The 21507-nt window shown below is 50.1% G+C and overlaps 1 protein-coding gene across 2 annotated transcripts in view; it reads right to left on the reverse strand.

Moving 5' to 3' along the window:
- Positions 1-12259: 12259 nt before the first annotated feature.
- tppp3 (tubulin polymerization-promoting protein family member 3) overlaps positions 12260-21507 on the reverse strand; it is an 11764-nt gene continuing 2516 nt past the window's right edge. For both annotated transcript variants that reach the window (XM_072381163.1, XM_072381164.1), the window contains exons 2-4: positions 14585-14785; positions 13621-13774; positions 12260-12531 (exon numbers count right to left, since the gene is read on the reverse strand). In XM_072381163.1, the coding sequence (XP_072237264.1) occupies positions 12337-12531; positions 13621-13774; positions 14585-14772 (537 nt within the window). In that variant the 5' untranslated portion in view covers positions 14773-14785 and the 3' untranslated portion in view covers positions 12260-12336. The remainder of the gene's footprint in view (positions 12532-13620; positions 13775-14584; positions 14786-21507) is intronic.

The following is a 21507-nucleotide window of genomic DNA, read 5'->3' on the forward strand; positions in this document are numbered from 1 at the left end:
CTCCTCTGTCTCCTTACTGTCTCCTCCTCTGTCTCCTCCTCTGTCTCCTCCTCTGTCTCCTTACTGTCTCCTCCTCTGTCTCCTCCTCTGTCTCCTTACTGTCTCCTCCTCTGTCTCCTCCTCTGTCTCCTCCTCTGTCTCCTTACTGTCTCCTCCTCTGTCTCCTCCTCTGTCTCCTGACTGTCTCCTTACTGTCTCCTTTCTGTCTCCTCCTCTGTCTCCTCCTCTGTCTCCTTACTGTCTCCTCCTCTGTCTCCTTACTGTCTCCTCCTCTGTCTCCTTACAGTTTCCTTGATGTCTCCTTACTGCCTCCTTACAGTTTCCTTGATGTCTCCTCTGTCTCCTTGGTGTCTCCTCATTCTCCATGCTGTCTCCATCCTGTCTCCTTGGTTTTTCCCCCTGTTCGTCTCAGGTGCATCCCCTATGGTCCTCCTGTGTGGCATTCAGGCGTCTCTGGTGGACGTGGGAGCCTTTGTCTGCCTGCTGTAATCAGGATTAGTGGAGGCGACGGGGCGGGGCTCTTTAATGGATGCAGATTTAATAAACAATGACTGAAGTTAAATCTACTTTAGCTGAGGGATTCTGTTGTTTGCTGCTTCTGTCGCTCTTTCCTTCAGATTAAACCATCTGCAGCTTGCTCTGATGTTTGAGCTCCACTTCAGCAGGTTTTACTGGTGCAGAAGGTTAATCATCAGCAGGTTCTTGTTTGTATTCATTTCAGTGATGGTGCCACCTGCTATGGGAGATGAATGTGAACATAACGAATAAACCTTACTGACCTTCAACTAATAGAATATTTATTACCTTTGACTGAACTTTTCTGTTTGTTGTAGTTTCCAAACAGAAGATTCTTGATGAGAGGAAAGACAGAGACAGGCAACCACACTCACTCCTGAGGACAGTTTTAGAGACAACAGTTAATCTAACAGCATGTTTTTGGATGGTGGGAGGAAGCCGGAGAATCCAGAGAGAACCCAGGCACAAGGGGAGAACACACGGATACATGGGGAGAACCAAAGAATACACGGGGAGAACCCAAGAATACAGGGGGAGAACCCACGAATACGAGGGGAGAACCCAAGAATACAGGGGGAGAACCCAAGAATACGAGGGGAGAACCCAAGAATACACAGGGAGAACCCACGAATACGAGGGGAGAACCCACGCACACACGGGGAGAACCCAAGAATACACGGGGAGAACCCAAGAATACAGGGGGAGAACCCACGAATACGAGGGGAGAACCCACGAATACATGGGGAGAACCCAAGAATACAGGGGGAGAACCCAAGAATACACGGGGAGAACCCACGAATACATGGGGAGAACCCAAGAATACAGGGGGAGAACCCACGAATACGAGGGGAGAACCCACGCACACACGGGGAGAACCCAAGAATACACAGGGAGAACCCACGAATACGAGGGGAGAACCCACGCACACACGGGGAGAACCCAAGAATACATGGGGAGAACCCAAGAATACACAGGGAGTACAAAAGAATACATGGGGAGAACCCAAGAATACAGGGGGAGAACCCAAGAATACAGGGGGAGAACCCAAGAATACAGGGGGAGAACCCAAGAATACAGGAGGAGAACCCACGAATACGAGGGGAGAACCCACGAATACGAGGGGAGAACCCACGCACACACGGGGAGAGTCCAAGAATACACGGGGAGAACCCACGCACACACGGGGAGAACCCACGAATACATGGGGAGAACCCAAGAATACAGGGGGAGAACCCAAGAATATAGGGGGAGAACCCAAGAATACAGGAGGAGAACCCACGAATACGAGGGGAGAACAAACGCACACACGGGGAGAACCCAAGAATACACGGGGAGAACCCAAGAATACAGGGGGAGCACCCACAAATACAGGGGGAGAACCCACGAATACGAGGGGAGCACCCACGCACACACAGGGAGAACCCAAGAATACACGGGGAGAACCCACAAATACATGGGGAGAACCCACGAATACAGGGGGAGAACCCACGAATACGAGGGGAGAACCCACGCACACACGGGGAGAACCCAAGAATACACGGGGAGAACCCAAGAATACAGGGGGAGAACCCAAGAATACACGGGGAGAACCCAAGAATACACGGGGAGAACCCAAGAATACAGGGGGAGAACCCAAGAATACAGGGGGAGAACCCAAGAATACAGGAGGAGAACCCACGAATACGAGGGGAGAACCCACGCACACACGGGGAGAACCCAAGAATACACAGGGAGAACCCACGCACACACGGGGAGAACCCACGAATACATGGGGAGAACCGATGAATACACGGGGAGAACCCACGCACACACGGGGAGAACCCAAGAATAAACGGGGAGAACCCAAGAATACACGGGGAGAACCCACGCACACACGGGGAGAACCCAAGAATACAGGGGGAGAACCCAAGAATACAGGGGGAGAACCCAAGAATACAGGAGGAGAACCCACGAATACGAGGGGAGAACCCACGAATACGAGGGGAGAACCCACGCACACACGGGGAGAACCCAAGAATACACAGGGAGAACCCACGCACACACGGGGAGAACCCACGAATACATGGGGAGAACCGATGAATACACGGGGAGAACCCACGCACACACGGGGAGAACCCAAGAATAAACGGGGAGAACCCAAGAATACACGGGGAGAACCCATGCACACACGGGGAGAACCCACGAATACAGGGGGAGAACCCACGAATACACGGGGAGAACCCACGCACACACGGGGAGAACCCAAGAATACACGGGGAGAACCCAAGAATACACGGGGAGAACCCAAGAATACACAGGGAGAACCCACGCACACACGGGGAGAACCCAAGAATACACGGGGAGAACCCAAGAATACAGGGGGAGAACCCACGAATACGAGGGGAGAACCCACGAATACATGGGGAGAACCCAAGAATACAGGGGGAGAACCCAAGAATACACGGGGAGAACCCACGAATACATGGGGAGAACCCAAGAATACAGGGGGAGAACCCACGAATACGAGGGGAGAACCCACGCACACACGGGGAGAACCCAAGAATACACAGGGAGAACCCACGAATACGAGGGGAGAACCCACGCACACACGGGGAGAACCCAAGAATACATGGGGAGAACCCAAGAATACACAGGGAGTACAAAAGAATACATGGGGAGAACCCAAGAATACAGGGGGAGAACCCAAGAATACAGGGGGAGAACTCAAGAATACAGGGGGAGAACCCAAGAATACAGGAGGAGAACCCACGAATACGAGGGGAGAACCCACGAATACGAGGGGAGAACCCACGCACACACGGGGAGAGTCCAAGAATACACGGGGAGAACCCACGCACACACGGGGAGAACCCACGAATACATGGGGAGAACCCAAGAATACAGGGGGAGAACCCAAGAATATAGGGGGAGAACCCAAGAATACAGGAGGAGAACCCACGAATACGAGGGGAGAACAAACGCACACACGGGGAGAACCCAAGAATACACGGGGAGAACCCAAGAATACAGGGGGAGCACCCACAAATACAGGGGGAGAACCCACGAATACGAGGGGAGCACCCACGCACACACAGGGAGAACCCAAGAATACACGGGGAGAACCCACAAATACATGGGGAGAACCCACGAATACAGGGGGAGAACCCACGAATACGAGGGGAGAACCCACGCACACACGGGGAGAACCCAAGAATACACGGGGAGAACCCAAGAATACAGGGGGAGAACCCAAGAATACACGGGGAGAACCCAAGAATACACGGGGAGAACCCAAGAATACAGGGGGAGAACCCAAGAATACAGGGGGAGAACCCAAGAATACAGGAGGAGAACCCACGAATACGAGGGGAGAACCCACGCACACACGGGGAGAACCCAAGAATACACAGGGAGAACCCACGCACACACGGGGAGAACCCACGAATACATGGGGAGAACCGATGAATACACGGGGAGAACCCACGCACACACGGGGAGAACCCAAGAATAAACGGGGAGAACCCAAGAATACACGGGGAGAACCCACGCACACACGGGGAGAACCCAAGAATACAGGGGGAGAACCCAAGAATACAGGGGGAGAACCCAAGAATACAGGAGGAGAACCCACGAATACGAGGGGAGAACCCACGAATACGAGGGGAGAACCCACGCACACACGGGGAGAACCCAAGAATACACAGGGAGAACCCACGCACACACGGGGAGAACCCACGAATACATGGGGAGAACCGATGAATACACGGGGAGAACCCACGCACACACGGGGAGAACCCAAGAATAAACGGGGAGAACCCAAGAATACACGGGGAGAACCCATGCACACACGGGGAGAACCCACGAATACAGGGGGAGAACCCACGAATACACGGGGAGAACCCACGCACACACGGGGAGAACCCAAGAATACACGGGGAGAACCCAAGAATACACGGGGAGAACCCAAGAATACACAGGGAGAACCCACGCACACACGGGGAGAACCCACGAATACACCGTGAGAACCCACGAATACACGGGGAGAACCCACGAATACACGGGGAGAACCCATGAATACACGGGGAGAACCCACAAATACAGGGGGAGAACCTACGAATACACGGGGAGAACCCAAGAATACACGGGGAGAACCCAAGAATACACAGGGAGAACCCAAGAATACACAGGGAGAACCCAAGAATACACAGGGAGAACCCAAGAATACACAGGGAGAACCCAAGAATACACAGGGAGAACCCAAGAATACACAGGGAGAACCCACGAATACACGGGGAGAACCCACGAATACACGGGGAGAACCTATGAATACACAGGGAGAACCCACAAATACAGGGGGAGAACCTACAAGTACACGGGGAAAACCCACGCACACACAGGGAGAACCCACTTACACACAGGGAGAACTCACGAATACACGGCGAGAACCCACGCACACACAGGGAGAACCCAAGAATACACGGGGAGAACCCACGAATACACAGGGAGAACCCAAGAATACACGGGGAGAACTAAAGAATACACGGGGAGAACCCACGCACACACAGGGAGAACCCAAGAATACACGGGGAGAACCCACGAATACACGGGGAGAACCCACGCACTCACAGGGAGAACCCGCGCACACACGGGGAGAACCCACAAATACACAGGGAGAACCAACGACTACAGGGGGAGAACCCATGAATACACGGGGAGAACCCACGAATACACGGGGAGAACCCACGCACACGGGGAGAACCCACGAATAAACAGGGGGAGAACCCACGCACACACGGGAAGAACCCACAAATACATGGGGAGAACCCACGAATACAGGGGGAGAACCCACGAATACACGGGGAGAACCCACGCACACACGGGAAGAACCCACAAATACAGGGGGAGAACCCACGAATACATGGGAAAACCCACAAATACATGGGGAGAACCCACAAATACAGGGTGAGAACCCACGAATACAGGGGGAGAACCCACGCACACACGGGGAGAACACACGAATACACGGGGAGAACCCACGAATACACGGGGAGAATCCACGAATACACGGGGAGAACTCACGAATACACGGGGAGAACCCACTAATACACGGGGAGAACCCACGAATACACGGGGAGAACCCACGAATACATGGGGAGAACCCACAAATACAGGGGGAGAACCCGTGAATACAGGGGGATAACCCACGAATACACCGGAAGAACCCACAAATACAGGGGGAGAACCCACGAATACACGGAGAGAACCCAAGCACACATCGGGAGAACCCACGAATACACGGGAAGAACCCACAAATACAGGGGTAGAACCCACGAATACACAGGGAGAACCCACAAATACACGGGGAGAACCCACGAATACACGGGGAGAACCCACTAATACACGGGGAGAACCCACGAATACAGGGGGAGAACCCACGAATACACGGGGAGAACCCACGAATACACGGGGAGAACCCACTAATACACGGGGAGAACCCACGAATACAGGGGGAGAACCCACGAATACACGGGGAGAACAGACGAATACACGGGGAGAACACACGAATACAGGGGGAGAACCCACGAATACACGGGGAGAACCCACGAATATATGGGGAGAACCCACAAATACAGGGGGAGAACCCGTGAATACAGGGGGAGAACCCACGAATACACGGGGAGAACAGACGAATACACGGGGAGAACAGACGAATACACGGGGAGAACACACGAATACAGGGGGAGAACCCACGAATACACGGGGAGAACCCACGAATACAGGGGGAGAACCCACGAATATATGGGGAGAACCCACAAATACAGGGGGAGAACCCGTGAATACAGGGGGAGAACCCAAGAATACAGGGGGAGAACACGGGAATACACGGGAAGAACATGCAGACTCCACACAGGATGGAGTCTAATATAGAATTAAAGTTAATATTTAGGCTGTCATTTTCAACATCTACATGAATATTAAAGTCACCCACTACAATGACTTTATCTGTACTCAGCACTAACTGGGATAAAAACTCTGAGAATTCAGACAGAAACTCAGAATAAGGGCCAGGTGGACGATACACAACAACAAACACAAGAGGTTTTTGTGATTTCCACTTTGGGAAAAACTGAGAATCAGAGATTCAAAAGAGCTAAAACTAATCTTGGGTCTAGGACTGATTAGTAACCCTGATCTGAAGATAGCTGCCACTCCTCCTCCTCTGCCTGTGGTTCGAGAAGTGTGTTAGACTACAATTCTGCATCCTGGTCTCAACCCTGGGTTGTCATGTTTTTGAATGACTAATAAATTCGTCAATATTTCTAGAAATGAGAGCCGCTCCTTCCAAAGTGGGATGGATGCCGTCTCTCCTCATCAGACCAGGTTTTCTCCAGAAAGATTGCCAATTATCTCTGTAGCCCACGTTGTTTGCTGGACACCATCTAGACAACCAGCGACTGAATGAGGACATGCGGCTAAACATGTCATCACTGGTCAGATTTGGCAGGGGTCCAGAGAAAACTACGGAGTCCCACATTGTTTTGTCAAAATTACACACCGATGCAACATTAATTTTAGTGACCTCCGATTGGCGTAACCGAGTGTCATTACCGCCGACGTGAATAACTATTTTACCGTATTTACGCTTATCCTCAGCCAGCAGTTTTAAATAGGATTCTATGTCGCCCGCTCTGGCCCCTGGAATACATTTGACTATGGTCGCTGGTGTCTCTAATGCCACGTTTCTGACTATAGAGCTGCCAATTACCAGGGTTTTGTCCTCAGCGGGTGTGTCGCTGAGTGGGGAAAATCTATTAGAAACGTGGACAGGTTGATGGTGAACCACGGGCTTGACTTTAGGACTATGACTCCTCTTCCTGACAGTCACCCAGCCACTCTTAAGTCCCGGCTGCTCGGGATCTGCTCGGGGACGACTAACAGAGCGAGCTACGCTAGGTGGCTCCGCACTGACTAAAGGGGCCTGGCTCGCTATCGGGTGGTTTTCAACAGTGCAGAGCCGAGCTTCCAATTCAGATAACCTTGCCTCCAAAACTACAAAAAGACTACATTTGTTACATGTACCATTACCACTAAAGGAGGCAGAGGAGTAACTAAACATCTGACACACGGAGCAGGTGAAAGCAGGAGATAGAGGAAGAGAACTGGTAGCCATGCTTAGCTAGAGAACCAGACACACCGCTAAAAAGTGAAAAATAAAGACTAAAGATCTGTAAGAGTGAGCGTTAGAATATAACAAGTATGGGATAGAGTTAACTATGCAAGATGTGTAAATTATAGGGAGAAATAAGGGGATTATTAGTAGTTCAAGAAGAGCAAGAAATTCCTCACAGTACACAAACAGGGTAACAGGAAGTGATGCAATACGTCTTACCGCAAAGCAAAGCTGCAACTTTATTCTGCAGCCAGTCTGTCACAGATTCCCAAAATAAATTAAGTTAGATTCAACGCAGACATGTGAGGGAGAGTGAAACAATGTACTGAAGTCCTGGAGAACATCTGCAGATGAGAGATTCAGGGACATGTTGTACACAGACATCAGGCATCAGTAGGGATTTAAATATAAGTATAAATATAAGTTTCTTGATGATTATTGAGACAGAAACACAGAACTGAAAAAACAACTGACTTTAGAAGAGAACATGGAAAAGTAACACGAGGCAATATTTAGTTTCTTTATTGGTTCTACAAGGTTAACAAGGTTCTAAGCACACTGTTGGACCGGGCCCTGAAGGTTCTGAAAGCTTTACACTGTTGGACCGGACCCTGAAGGTTCTGAAAGCTTTACACTGTTGGACCGGACCCTGAAGGTTCTGAAAGCTTTACACTGTTGGACCCGATCCTGAAGGTTCTGAAAGCTTTACACTGTTGGACCCGACCCTGAAGGTTCTGAAAGCTTTACACTGTTGGACCGGACCCTGAAGGTTCTGAAAGCTTTACACTGTTGGACCCGACCCTGAAGGTTCTGAAAGCTTTACACCGTTGGACCGGACCCTGAAGGTTCTAAGCACACTGTTGGACCGGACCCTGAAGGTTCTGAAAGCTTTACACCGTTGGACCGGACCCTGAAGGTTCTGAAAGCTTTACACCGTTGGACCCGACCCTGAAGGTTCTGAAAGCTTTACACCGTTGGACCCGACCCTGAAGGTTCTGAAAGCTTTACACCGTTGGACCGGACCCTGAAGGTTCTGAAAGCTTTACACCGTTGGACCCGACCCTGAAGGTTCTGAAAGCTTTACACTGTTGGACCGGACCCTGAAGGTTCTGAAAGCTTTACACTGTTGGACCGGACCCCGAAGGTTCTGAAAGCTTTACACCGTTGGACCGGACCCCGAAGGTTCTGAAAGCTTTACACTGTTGGACCGGACCCTGAAGGTTCTGAAAGCTTTACACCGTTGGACCCGACCCTGAAGGTTCTGAAAGCTTTACACCGTTGGACCGGACCCTGAAGGTTCTAAGCACACTGTTGGACCGGACCCTGAAGGTTCTGAAAGCTTTACACCGTTGGACCCGACCCTGAAGGTTCTGAAAGCTTTACACCGTTGGACCGGACCCCGAAGGTTCTGAAAGCTTTACACCGTTGGACCCGACCCCGAAGGTTCTGAAAGCTTTACACTGTTGGACCGGGCTTGTCTCTCTGCAGGAATCCAAATGAAACTCGACACAAAACTCTTTTTAAGATCTTTATTATTGAGTCACTTCCACAGTAACTGGAGTGGAGGTTCTGCTCTGCAGCAGAACGGGTCAGAAACACACAAACATCCCAGCGAGGCTTCAGGAGGCCACAGATTCTGTGGTAGTTCTGTTCCACACCGAGTCAGAGGCTGCTGCTGGTTAACTCGTCCTCAGAGTTTAAACCTCCACAGCGACACAGAGAATCTGACTGATGGCAGAACTTTCCAGGCCAGATTCAGACAGAGGAACATCACAGCAGGAAGAAGACTTCCCTCGTGGTTCTGAAAGACTCTTTAACAGGATCTTTAACAGGATCTTTAACAGGATCTTTAACAGGATCTTTAACAGGATCTTTAACAGGATCCTTAACAGGATCTTTAACAGGATCTTTAACAGGATCTTTAACAGGATCCTTAACAGGATCTTTAACAGGATCTTTAACAGGATCCTTAACAGGATCTTTAACAGGATCTTTAACAGGATCTTTAACAGGATCTTTAACAGGATCTAAACTTAACTGACTGCAGATCTGCTCGTTGGCGTTCGTTCTTACTGGCAGAGATGGACAATGATGGATACCATGTGGCCTCTGGTGGTCATTACAGGAACTGCACGTAAAGTATAAAACTGGTGTCAGTGCAGAACGTTTTTAGGTCGAACTACGGCCATTTTCTAAGATGTTTTTGTCTGACCCCAAACAGGAAGTGACCACCTGTTTCAGTAAAGTGTTCCTGATGGGAAACGGATGGTGGAAAGCTCCCCGTTCTTCAGACTAAATCTGCCCTACATGTTTCCATCAAACATCTCCAGGTCGTAGCTAAAAGGTCGAGGCAGGACAGGAGGAGCAGCTCGATGACGGGAAAATCTGAAGCACACCATCAGAACCAGGAGAGGTTCTGATGGAACCACAGAATCGCACTGTCGATAACCTCCCTGAGCGAGCAGCTGATGGTTTTACAAACATTTAAAAACCAAAACAAGTCCAAAGTCAGAGAACTCAACCAATCAGGTTTAAGCCCAAAGGGGACAGACCAATCGGGTTTAAGCCCAAAGGGAACAGACCAATCAGGTTTAAGCCCAAAGGGAACAGACCAATCAGGTTTAAGCCCAAAGGGGACAGACCAATCAGGTTTAAGCCCAAAGGGGACAGACCAATCAGGTTTAAGCCCAAAGGGGGCAGACCAATCGGGTTTAAGCCCAAAGGGGACAGACCAATCGGGTTTAAGCCCAAAGGGAACAGACCAATCGGGTTTAAGCCCAAAGGGAACAGACCAATCAGGTTTAAGCCCAAAGGGAACAGACCAATCAGGTTTAAGCCCAAAGGGGACAGACCAATCAGGTTTAAGCCCAAAGGGGACAGACCAATCAGGTTTAAGCCCAAAGGGGACAGACCAATCGGGTTTAAGCCCAAAGGGAACAGACCAATCGGGTTTAAGCCCAAAGGGAACAGACCAATCAGGTTTAAGCCCAAAGGGAACAGACCAATCAGGTTTAAGCCCAAAGGGGACAGACCAATCAGGTTTAAGCCCAAAGAGGACAGACCAATCAGGTTTAAGCCCAAAGGGAACAGACCAATCAGGTTTAAGCCCAAAGGGAACAGACCAATCAGGTTTAAGCCCAAAGGGAACAGACCAATCAGGTTTAAGCCCAAAGGGGACAGACCAATCAGGTTTAAGCCCAAAGAGGACAGACCAATCAGGTTTAAGCCCAAAGGGAACAGACCAATCAGGTTTAAGCCCAAAGGGAACAGACCAATCAGGTTTAAGCCCAAAGGGGACAGACCAATCAGGTTTAAGCCCAAAGGGAACAGACCAATCAGGTTTAAGTCCAAAGGGGACAGACCAATCAGGTTTAAGCCCAAAGGGAACAGACCAATCAGGTTTAAGCCCAAAGGGGACAGACCAATCAGGTTTAAGCCCAAAGGGGACAGACCAATCAGGTTTAAGCCCAAAGGGGACAGACCAATCAGGTTTAAGCCCAAAGGGAACAGACCAATCAGGTTTAAGCCCAAAGGGAACAGACCAATCAGGTTTAAGCCCAAAGGGAACAGACCAATCAGGTTTAAGCCCAAAGGGAACAGACCAATCAGGTTTAAGCCCAAAGGGGACAGACCAATCAGGTTTAAGCCCAAAGGGAACAGACCAATCAGGTTTAAGCCCAAAGGGAACAGACCAATCAGGTTTAAGCCCAAAGGGGACAGACCAATCAGGTTTAAGCCCAAAGGGAACAGACCAATCAGGTTTAAGTCCAAAGGGGACAGACCAATCAGGTTTAAGCCCAAAGGGAACAGACCAATCAGGTTTAAGCCCAAAGGGGACAGACCAATCAGGTTTAAGCCCAAAGGGGACAGACCAATCAGGTTTAAGCCCAAAGGGGACAGACCAATCAGGTTTAAGCCCAAAGGGAACAGACCAATCAGGTTTAAGCCCAAAGGGAACAGACCAATCAGGTTTAAGCCCAAAGGGAACAGACCAATCAGGTTTAAGCCCAAAGGGAACAGACCAATCAGGTTTAAGCCCAAAGGGGACAGACCAATCAGGTTTAAGCCCAAAGGGAACAGACCAATCAGGTTTAAGCCCAAAGGGAACAGACCAATCAGGTTTAAACCCAAAGGGAACAGGTGAGTTGGCTTCAACAAAACAAGGAATCAGAGGACGCCTCCATGCATGTTTCCAGAGAATCTGATCTGAGAGCAGCTCATCTCACTGAAGCTCATACACACACATGCACACACACACATGCACACACACATGCACACACACACACATGCACACACACATGCACACACACATGCACACACACACACACACACATGCACACACTCACACACTCTCTCACACACACACACACACTCGCACATGCACTCTCTCACACACACGCACACACACACTCTCACACACTTACACACACTCACACACTCACACACTCTCTCACACACACACTCACACACTCACACACTCACACACTCACACACTCACACACTCTCTCACACACACACTCACACACTCACACACTCACACACTCACACACTCTCACACACACACACTCGCACACTCACACACTCACACACTCACACTCTCTCACACTCACTCACACGCTTTGGTCGGGCTAAGTGCTGCCTGTCAGCTCCCAGCAGGGGGCGCTGCCGCCTCACTTCTCCAGCCTCGCCTTGGCGGCGTACGTCCCGGCGTTCTTGTACGCGCCCACGTAGCCCGTGTTCTCCACAATCTCCTCCCGGCCGTCGCGGCCTTTGCCCCGGCCGCTCTCATCGAAGCGCCCTTTGTGGGATCCGGTGTAGCGGGATGTGTCGGTCAGACGGTCCACTGTCGCCGTCTTCGCCACTTTCTGCCGGAGACACAGAGGACTGCAGGTAAATCAGGGGAAGTCAGACCTGAGGGCTGGACTTCGCCCTCGAGCTCATCACAGCTCTCTCATGTTTATCAGGTTTTATCTGGTTGTTGTTTAGTTGAATTTGAGGTTGAATCTGCTGGTTGTTACTTCTGCACCTTCTCTGTGGTGTTTAACATCTGAAAGCTTATCAGCTGATACTCCCCACCAACCAGCTCAGAACTGAACCTTTCAGGTGGAACATCTTCCAGATCAAAGAAGAAGAAGACGTCCAACTGACCTGATTCAGCTCTGAGGGTCTGATCTGGATCAGACATGTGGCTGTTTATGAAGTTCCCAGAAGCAGACTCAAACCCTTAGACCAGGGGTCGGGAACCTGTGGCTCCTCTCTTGATGACTGCCTCTGGCTCGCAGATAAAACTAAATATTCTCACTTGTTTTAATCCATCCATCGATTTTTCATGTCCTGTTCAGGGCTGCAGGAGCATTATTTTAATTGGATGATACTGGACTACGTTGGCAGCGTAAAACAGGTAAACGCCCCCTTTTGAATCAGTCTGCTCGGTCATTAGCTCAAAGCTAACCCTTCGACCAAGAAGATGGCGAAAAGAAAAAAAGATGACGAGTATCGTACATTTCAGGCCGAATGGACTGAAGAATTCGCCTTTGTGGAGATAGCAAATTCTGCGGTGTGTCTAATTTGCAAAGACAAAATTACATCGATGAAACGGTCGAATATAAAGCGGCAGTTCGACACGCGCCATGCTACCTTTGCATCAAAATACCCGGCAGGAGACGGCAGAAAGAAAGCGAGCCGAGAGCTACTAAAATATATTATATGGCTCTCATTGAAATAAATTTCCACATTTTTTGCTTTCATGGCTCTCTTAGTCAAAAAGGTTCCCGACCCCTGGGTTAGAAGCAGCTAACTCTGGATGCTGGATCCAGGATAATTGTGTTGCTGAACATCTCTCTTATTGTCTTTTGTGCACTCGTGAGCTTTATTTGATCCACAGCTTCAGTTTAAAGGAGTATCCTCACGGTTCGTGCCGCAGACGCTGTTCTGGGCAGAGCTCGTTGTCTCACCGTCACTCCGACGTTGGTGGGCTCCCGGCCCTCCACCAGCTTGTAGATGGACTGCAGCGCCTCCTCTTTACTCTGCTCTTTGAACCTCTTTGGGGCCAGCTCCTCCAGTGCTCGGTGGAACTCCTCGTAAGTGATGACCCGAGCCGTCTTCTGTCTGCACACAGAAACAAGTTTATTCAGAACCTTTCAAACTGTCTGAAGATGACTTCATGTTTTCTGGAAGCTGAAGGCAGAGCTGAGGGGTTGCATCAGAAAAAGAAACATCTGCAGCAGCTGTTCAAACTCAGTCATACAGGCTGATGCCTCTTCTGGACCTCTGTGTTCCGCTCAGGAACCTCGTCTGGTTCTGGTTCTGCCGTCCCTACAAACCGGGCCGTCTCACTGGTGGTTCCATGATGGTGGAACCAGCCCCCAGATGCTGTCAGAGCAGAGACTCCAACACCTCTAACACCCTCTGAGTCTGGACCGGTTCTACTGGGACTTTAAAGAGATTTACAATGATTCGGTATTTAAGTGGCTTTCTGCTAAAGAGTTTTCTTAAGTCTGAACCTCCAGAAACATGCTTCTGTGACGGACTGTGAGGGCGGACCAATCCTTTTGTTGCTCAGCGCCACCTGCCGACTTTATTTCATCAGAACCATAAACGTTTATGAGGCAGCCGGACTTCAGACTGTGAGCAGAACACAATGCTCTCTTATCGTCTCCGGACCCAGACGTTCTCGTGTGGTTCTAATGCGAATGGCGTATTCTGAGCGTTCACCTGCAGGGGGCGCCACACAGCCCAAACAAAAGCGTCTGTCTGTGGACCGATCCCCGGTCCACTCAACCTTGGGCGAGATGCCGAACCCAAAACTGTCTTAACTGACACTAACGTGTGCGCGATGAAGGGAATCACAGAGGGAAGTTCGGAGAGCTTTGAGATGCCAACAAGAGCAGAAAGACACAGGATTACCGCAGCACTCACTTGACTTTGGAGAAGACGATGTCCACGTCAGTGCCGCTGATGTTCTTCCCGTCGATAACCTTACAGTCTTTGCACAGTTTGGCCCAGTTCTTCCCATTCAGCTCTTTCCCCGTCGCCTTTGTGTCTCCATGAATGGCGAACTTTCTGAAAGTCATGAGCAGCTGCTCAATGTCTGAACCCTCCGCCATGATGGGAAAATATCTGCAGCATCAAACAGGAGAAGAACACAGAGCAGAAGCAAAGATGATGTTTTCTCTGCTAAACTGTAAGGACACAGCCTCCATGCTAAAGCTCAGGAGGAAGCTCAAGTTTTGGTTTACTTTAACACAGATTAAGAGAAGTCTCAAGAAAAACAGCTGTCCATTAAACAGACATGTTCTCTGGTTCTGCTTTGGAGGATCGATCTGAACCATCAGTTTCTTTTGCTGCTTCTAAATGCAGCTCCTGACTCTCCAACTTAATGAAGATAAAACTTGTCCTTGTCTGCTCCCCACAGATCTGTGTCTAAGCTCAGAGAGACTCTGGGTCCTCTTGCCTCTTCTGGTAAATCTTAACGTCTGCAGGTTGGTCAGAACGCTGCTGCGAGGCGTCTAACCGAGTCCTCACATGTCCCACCATCAACCTCAGAGTCCACCTTAAGGTCCTGGTTTGGACCTTTAGAGCTCTGCAGGGACACATCAGAGACCTTTTCCATCCAAACGTCCCCAGCAGGTCCCTGAGATCTGGAGATCAGGGCCAGAGGTCATGAGATCAGGGCCTGAGGTCATGTGATCAGGGCCCGAGGTCATGAGATCAGGGCCAGAGGTCATGTGATCAGGGCCCGAGGTCATGAGATCAGGGCCAGAGGTCATGAGATCAGGGCCAGAGGTCATGAGATCAGGGCCTGAGGTCATGAGATCAGGGCCAGAGGTCATGAGATCAGGGCCAGAGGTCATGAGATCAGGGCCTGAGGTCATGTGATCAGGGCCCGAGGTCATGAGATCAGGGCCAGAGGTCATGAGATCAGGGCCAGAGGTCATGAGATCAGGGCCTGAGGTCATGAGATCAGGGCCAGAGGTCATGAGATCAGGGCCTGAGGTCATGTGATCAGGGCCCGAGGTCATGAGATCAGGGCCAGAGGTCATGAGATCAGGGCCAGAGGTCATGAGATCAGGGCCCGAGGTCATGAGATCAGGGCCTGAGGTCATGAGATCAGGGCCAGAGGTCATGAGATCAGGGCCAGAGGTCATAAGTTCAGGGCCAGAGGTCATGAGATCAGGGCCAGAGGTCATGAGATCAGGGCCAGAGGTCATGAGATCAGGGCCTGAGGTCATGTGATCAGGGCCCGAGGTCATGAGATCAGGGCCAGAGGTCATGAGATCAGGGCCAGAGGTCATGAGATCAGGGCCTGAGGTCATGAGATCAGGGCCAGAGGTCATGAGATCAGGGCCTGAGGTCATGTGATCAGGGCCCGAGGTCATGAGATCAGGGCCAGAGGTCATGAGATCAGGGCCAGAGGTCATGAGATCAGGGCCTGAGGTCATGAGATCAGGGCCAGAGGTCATGAGATCAGGGCCCGAGGTCATGAGATCAGGGCCTGAGGTCATGAGATCAGGGCCAGAGGTCATGAGATCAGGGCCAGAGGTCATAAGTTCAGGGCCAGAGGTCATGAGATCAGGGCCTGAGGTCATGTGATCAGGGCCTGAGGTCATGAGATCAGGGCCTGAGGTCATGAGATCAGGGCCAGAGGTCATGTGATCAGGGCCCGAGGTCATAAGATCAGGGCCTGAGGTCATGTGATCAGGGCCTGAGGTCATGTGATCAGGGCCTGAGGTCATGTGATCAGGGCCTGAGGTCATGAGATCAGGGCCTGAGGTCATGAGATCAGGGCCCGAGGTCATAAGATCAGGGCCAGAGGTCATGAGATCAGGGCCAGAGGTCATGAGATCAGGGCCAGAGGTCATGAGATCAGGGCCTGAGGTCATGTGATCAGGGCCTGAGGTCATGTGATCAGGGCCTGAGGTCATGTGATCAGGGCCCGAGGTCATGAGATCAGGGCCTGAGGTCATGAGATCAGGGCCAGAGGTCATGTGATCAGGGCCCGAGGTCATGAGATCAGGGCCTGAGGTCATGAGATCAGGGCCAGAGGTCATGAGATCAGGGCCCGAGGTCATGAGATCAGGGCCTGAGGTCATGAGATCAGGGCCAGAGCTCATGTGATCAGGGCCAGAGGTCATGAGATAAGGGCCAGAGGTCATGAGATCAGGGCCAGAGGTCATGAGATCAGGGCCAGAGGTCATGAGATCAGGGCCAGAGCTCATGTGATCAGGTCCCTGAGATCAGGAGATCAGGGCCAGAGGTCATGAGATCAGGGCCTGAGGTCATGTGATCAGGGCCCGAGGTCATGAGATCAGGGCCAGAGGTCATGTGATCAGGTCCCTGAGATCTGGAGATCAGGGCCAGAGGTCATGAGATCAGGGCCTGAGGTCATGTGATCAGGGCCCGAGGTCATGAGATCAGGGCCAGAGGTCATGTGATCAGGGCCCGAGGTCATGAGATCAGGGCCAGAGGTCATGAGATCAGGGCCAGAGGTCATGAGATCAGGGCCTGAGGTCATGAGATCAGGGCCAGAGGTCATGAGATCAGGGCCAGAGGTCATGAGATCAGGGCCTGAGGTCATGTGATCAGGGCCCGAGGTCATGAGATCAGGGCCAGAGGTCATGAGATCAGGGCCAGAGGTCATGAGATCAGGGCCTGAGGTCATGAGATCAGGGCCAGAGGTCATGAGATCAGGGCCTGAGGTCATGTGATCAGGGCCCGAGGTCATGAGATCAGGGCCAGAGGTCATGAGATCAGGGCCAGAGGTCATGAGATCAGGGCCCGAGGTCATGAGATCAGGGCCTGAGGTCATGAGATCAGGGCCAGAGGTCATGAGATCAGGGCCAGAGGTCATAAGTTCAGGGCCAGAGGTCATGAGATCAGGGCCAGAGGTCATGAGATCAGGGCCAGAGGTCATGAGATCAGGGCCTGAGGTCATGTGATCAGGGCCCGAGGTCATGAGATCAGGGCCAGAGGTCATGAGATCAGGGCCAGAGGTCATGAGATCAGGGCCTGAGGTCATGAGATCAGGGCCAGAGGTCATGAGATCAGGGCCTGAGGTCATGTGATCAGGGCCCGAGGTCATGAGATCAGGGCCAGAGGTCATGAGATCAGGGCCAGAGGTCATGAGATCAGGGCCTGAGGTCATGAGATCAGGGCCAGAGGTCATGAGATCAGGGCCCGAGGTCATGAGATCAGGGCCTGAGGTCATGAGATCAGGGCCAGAGGTCATGAGATCAGGGCCAGAGGTCATAAGTTCAGGGCCAGAGGTCATGAGATCAGGGCCTGAGGTCATGTGATCAGGGCCTGAGGTCATGAGATCAGGGCCTGAGGTCATGAGATCAGGGCCAGAGGTCATGTGATCAGGGCCCGAGGTCATAAGATCAGGGCCTGAGGTCATGTGATCAGGGCCTGAGGTCATGTGATCAGGGCCTGAGGTCATGTGATCAGGGCCTGAGGTCATGAGATCAGGGCCTGAGGTCATGAGATCAGGGCCCGAGGTCATAAGATCAGGGCCAGAGGTCATGAGATCAGGGCCAGAGGTCATGAGATCAGGGCCAGAGGTCATGAGATCAGGGCCTGAGGTCATGTGATCAGGGCCTGAGGTCATGTGATCAGGGCCTGAGGTCATGTGATCAGGGCCCGAGGTCATGAGATCAGGGCCTGAGGTCATGAGATCAGGGCCAGAGGTCATGTGATCAGGGCCCGAGGTCATGAGATCAGGGCCTGAGGTCATGAGATCAGGGCCAGAGGTCATGAGATCAGGGCCCGAGGTCATGAGATCAGGGCCTGAGGTCATGAGATCAGGGCCAGAGCTCATGTGATCAGGGCCAGAGGTCATGAGATAAGGGCCAGAGGTCATGAGATCAGGGCCAGAGGTCATGAGATCAGGGCCAGAGGTCATGAGATCAGGGCCAGAGCTCATGTGATCAGGTCCCTGAGATCAGGAGATCAGGGCCAGAGGTCATGAGATCAGGGCCTGAGGTCATGTGATCAGGGCCTGAGGTCATGAGATCAGGGCCAGAGGTCATGAGATCAGGGCCTGAGGTCATGTGATCAGGGCCTGAGGTCATGAGATCAGGGCCTGAGGTCATGAGATCAGGGCCAGAGGTCATGAGATCAGGGCCCGAGGTCATAAGATCAGGGCCAGAGGTCATGAGATCAGGGCCTGAGGTCATGTGATCAGGGCCTGAGGTCATGAGATCAGGGCCTGAGGTCATGAGATCAGGGCCCGAGGTCATAAGATCAGGGCCTGAGGTCATGAGATCAGGGCCCGAGGAAAAAAACAATTTTTAAACTTTTTATGCTCCAGCTTTTTGTTTGAAGCTCTTTGTGATATTTATGCTGAGACTGCTGAACTGATGAAATCTCAAAGACCGTCAGCGCCCTCCTGTGGAGGCGTCGCCGTTGGTCAGGTTACAGCGAGGATGAGGACGTCACCTTCGCTCTCTCACAAACGCTCAGCTGCTGCAATAACGTATGTGTTGGCCTGCGAGACGTGACCTCACCGTGGTTTCTCAGGCTCCTGTGATCACACACATGTTGATGCAATGCCTAACAGTGGTTGCCACGGAAACAAAGTCTGGGCGGGATCTTTGTCCAAACACACAAGTGAACATTTAAGTGCTCTTCACCTTCAGATGAACAACGAACCAACAAGCGGGTTCACCCAATCACAGCCCCTGTGTGTGTTTTTCTGTAGCTGCGGGGACATTTCATATGAAAGTGGGGACCAAACCGTGGTCCTCACAGGTCCGAAGGAACATTTTTAGGTCAGGATCAGGTCAGAGGAAGGGTTGGTTTAGATCAAGGTGAGAACATTAAGAATGCCCACAAAGAAATGTGTGATAAAGGTGAGATTTCAGAGATGTGGGTCAGTAACTCTGTGGCAGGGAGCCAGGTGATGAACAGGGCTGTGATTCGCTGCCTGATGTCATGTGACAGGTGTTGTTCAGACAAAGCCTCGCTTTAACTTATTAAACCTGCATTAAACCTGCATTAAACCTGCATTAAACCTGCATTAAACCTGCATTAAAGCTGCATTAAACCTGCATTAAAGCTGCATTAAAGCTGCATTAAAGCTGCATTAAACCTGCATTAAACCTGCATTAAACCTGCATTAAACCTGCATTAAAGCTGCATTAAAGCTGCATTAAACCTGCATTAAAGCTGCATTAAAGCTGCATTAAAGCTGCATTAAAGCTGCATTAAACCTGCATTAAACCTGCATTAAACCTGCATTAAACCTGCATTAAACCTGCATTAAAGCTGCATTAAACCTGCATTAAAGCTGCATTAAAGCTGCATTAAAGCTGCATTAAACCTGCATTAAACCTGCATTAAACCTGCATTAAACCTGCATTAAAGCTGCATTAAAGCTGCATTAAACCTGCATTAAAGCTGCATTAAACCTGCATTAAAGCTGCATTAAAGCTGCATTAAAGCTGCATTAAAGCTGCATTAAACCTGCATTAAACCTGCATTAAACCTGCATTAAACCTGCATTAAAGCTGCATTAAAGCTGCATTAAAGCTGCATTAAACCTGCATTAAAGCTGCATTAAAGCTGCATTAAAGCTGCATTAAAGCTGCATTAAACCTGCATTAAAGCTGCATTAAAGCTGCATTAAACCTGCATTAAACCTGCATTAAAGCTGCATTAAAGCTGCATTAAAGCTGCATTAAACCTGCATTAAACCTGCATTAAAGCTGCATTAAAGCTGCATTAAACCTGCATTAAAGCTGCATTAAACCTGCATTAAACCTGCATTAAAGCTGCATTAAACCTGCATTAAACCTGCATTAAACCTGCATTAAAGCTGCATTAAAGCTGCATTAAAGCTGCATTAAAGCTGCATTAAAGCTGCATTAAACCTGCATTAAAGCTGCATTAAAGCTGCATTAAACCTGCATTAAAGCTGCATTAAAGCTGCATTAAACCTGCATTAAACCTGCATTAAACCTGCATTAAACCTGCATTAAAGCTGCATTAAAGCTGCATTAAACCTGCATTAAAGCTGCATTAAAGCTGCATTAAACCTGCATTAAACCTGCATTAAACCTGCATTAAACCTGCATTAAACCTGCATTAAAGCTGCATTAAACCTGCATTAAAGCTGCATTAAAGCTGCATTAAAGCTGCATTAAACCTGCATTAAACCTGCATTAAACCTGCATTAAACCTGCATTAAAGCTGCATTAAAGCTGCATTAAACCTGCATTAAAGCTGCATTAAACCTGCATTAAAGCTGCATTAAAGCTGCATTAAAGCTGCATTAAAGCTGCATTAAACCTGCATTAAACCTGCATTAAACCTGCATTAAACCTGCATTAAAGCTGCATTAAAGCTGCATTAAAGCTGCATTAAACCTGCATTAAAGCTGCATTAAAGCTGCATTAAAGCTGCATTAAAGCTGCATTAAACCTGCATTAAAGCTGCATTAAAGCTGCATTAAACCTGCATTAAACCTGCATTAAAGCTGCATTAAAGCTGCATTAAAGCTGCATTAAACCTGCATTAAACCTGCATTAAAGCTGCATTAAAGCTGCATTAAACCTGCATTAAAGCTGCATTAAACCTGCATTAAACCTGCATTAAAGCTGCATTAAACCTGCATTAAACCTGCATTAAACCTGCATTAAAGCTGCATTAAAGCTGCATTAAAGCTGCATTAAAGCTGCATTAAAGCTGCATTAAACCTGCATTAAAGCTGCATTAAAGCTGCATTAAACCTGCATTAAAGCTGCATTAAAGCTGCATTAAACCTGCATTAAAGCTGCATTAAACCTGCATTAAACCTGCATTAAACCTGCATTAAAGCTGCATTAAAGCTGCATTAAACCTGC

This window comes from Leuresthes tenuis, unplaced genomic scaffold, assembly GCF_036924035.1.
Source record: "Leuresthes tenuis unplaced genomic scaffold, fLeuTen1.0.hap1 SCAF_2, whole genome shotgun sequence".
Classification (NCBI taxonomy): domain Eukaryota; kingdom Metazoa; phylum Chordata; class Actinopteri; order Atheriniformes; family Atherinopsidae; genus Leuresthes; species Leuresthes tenuis.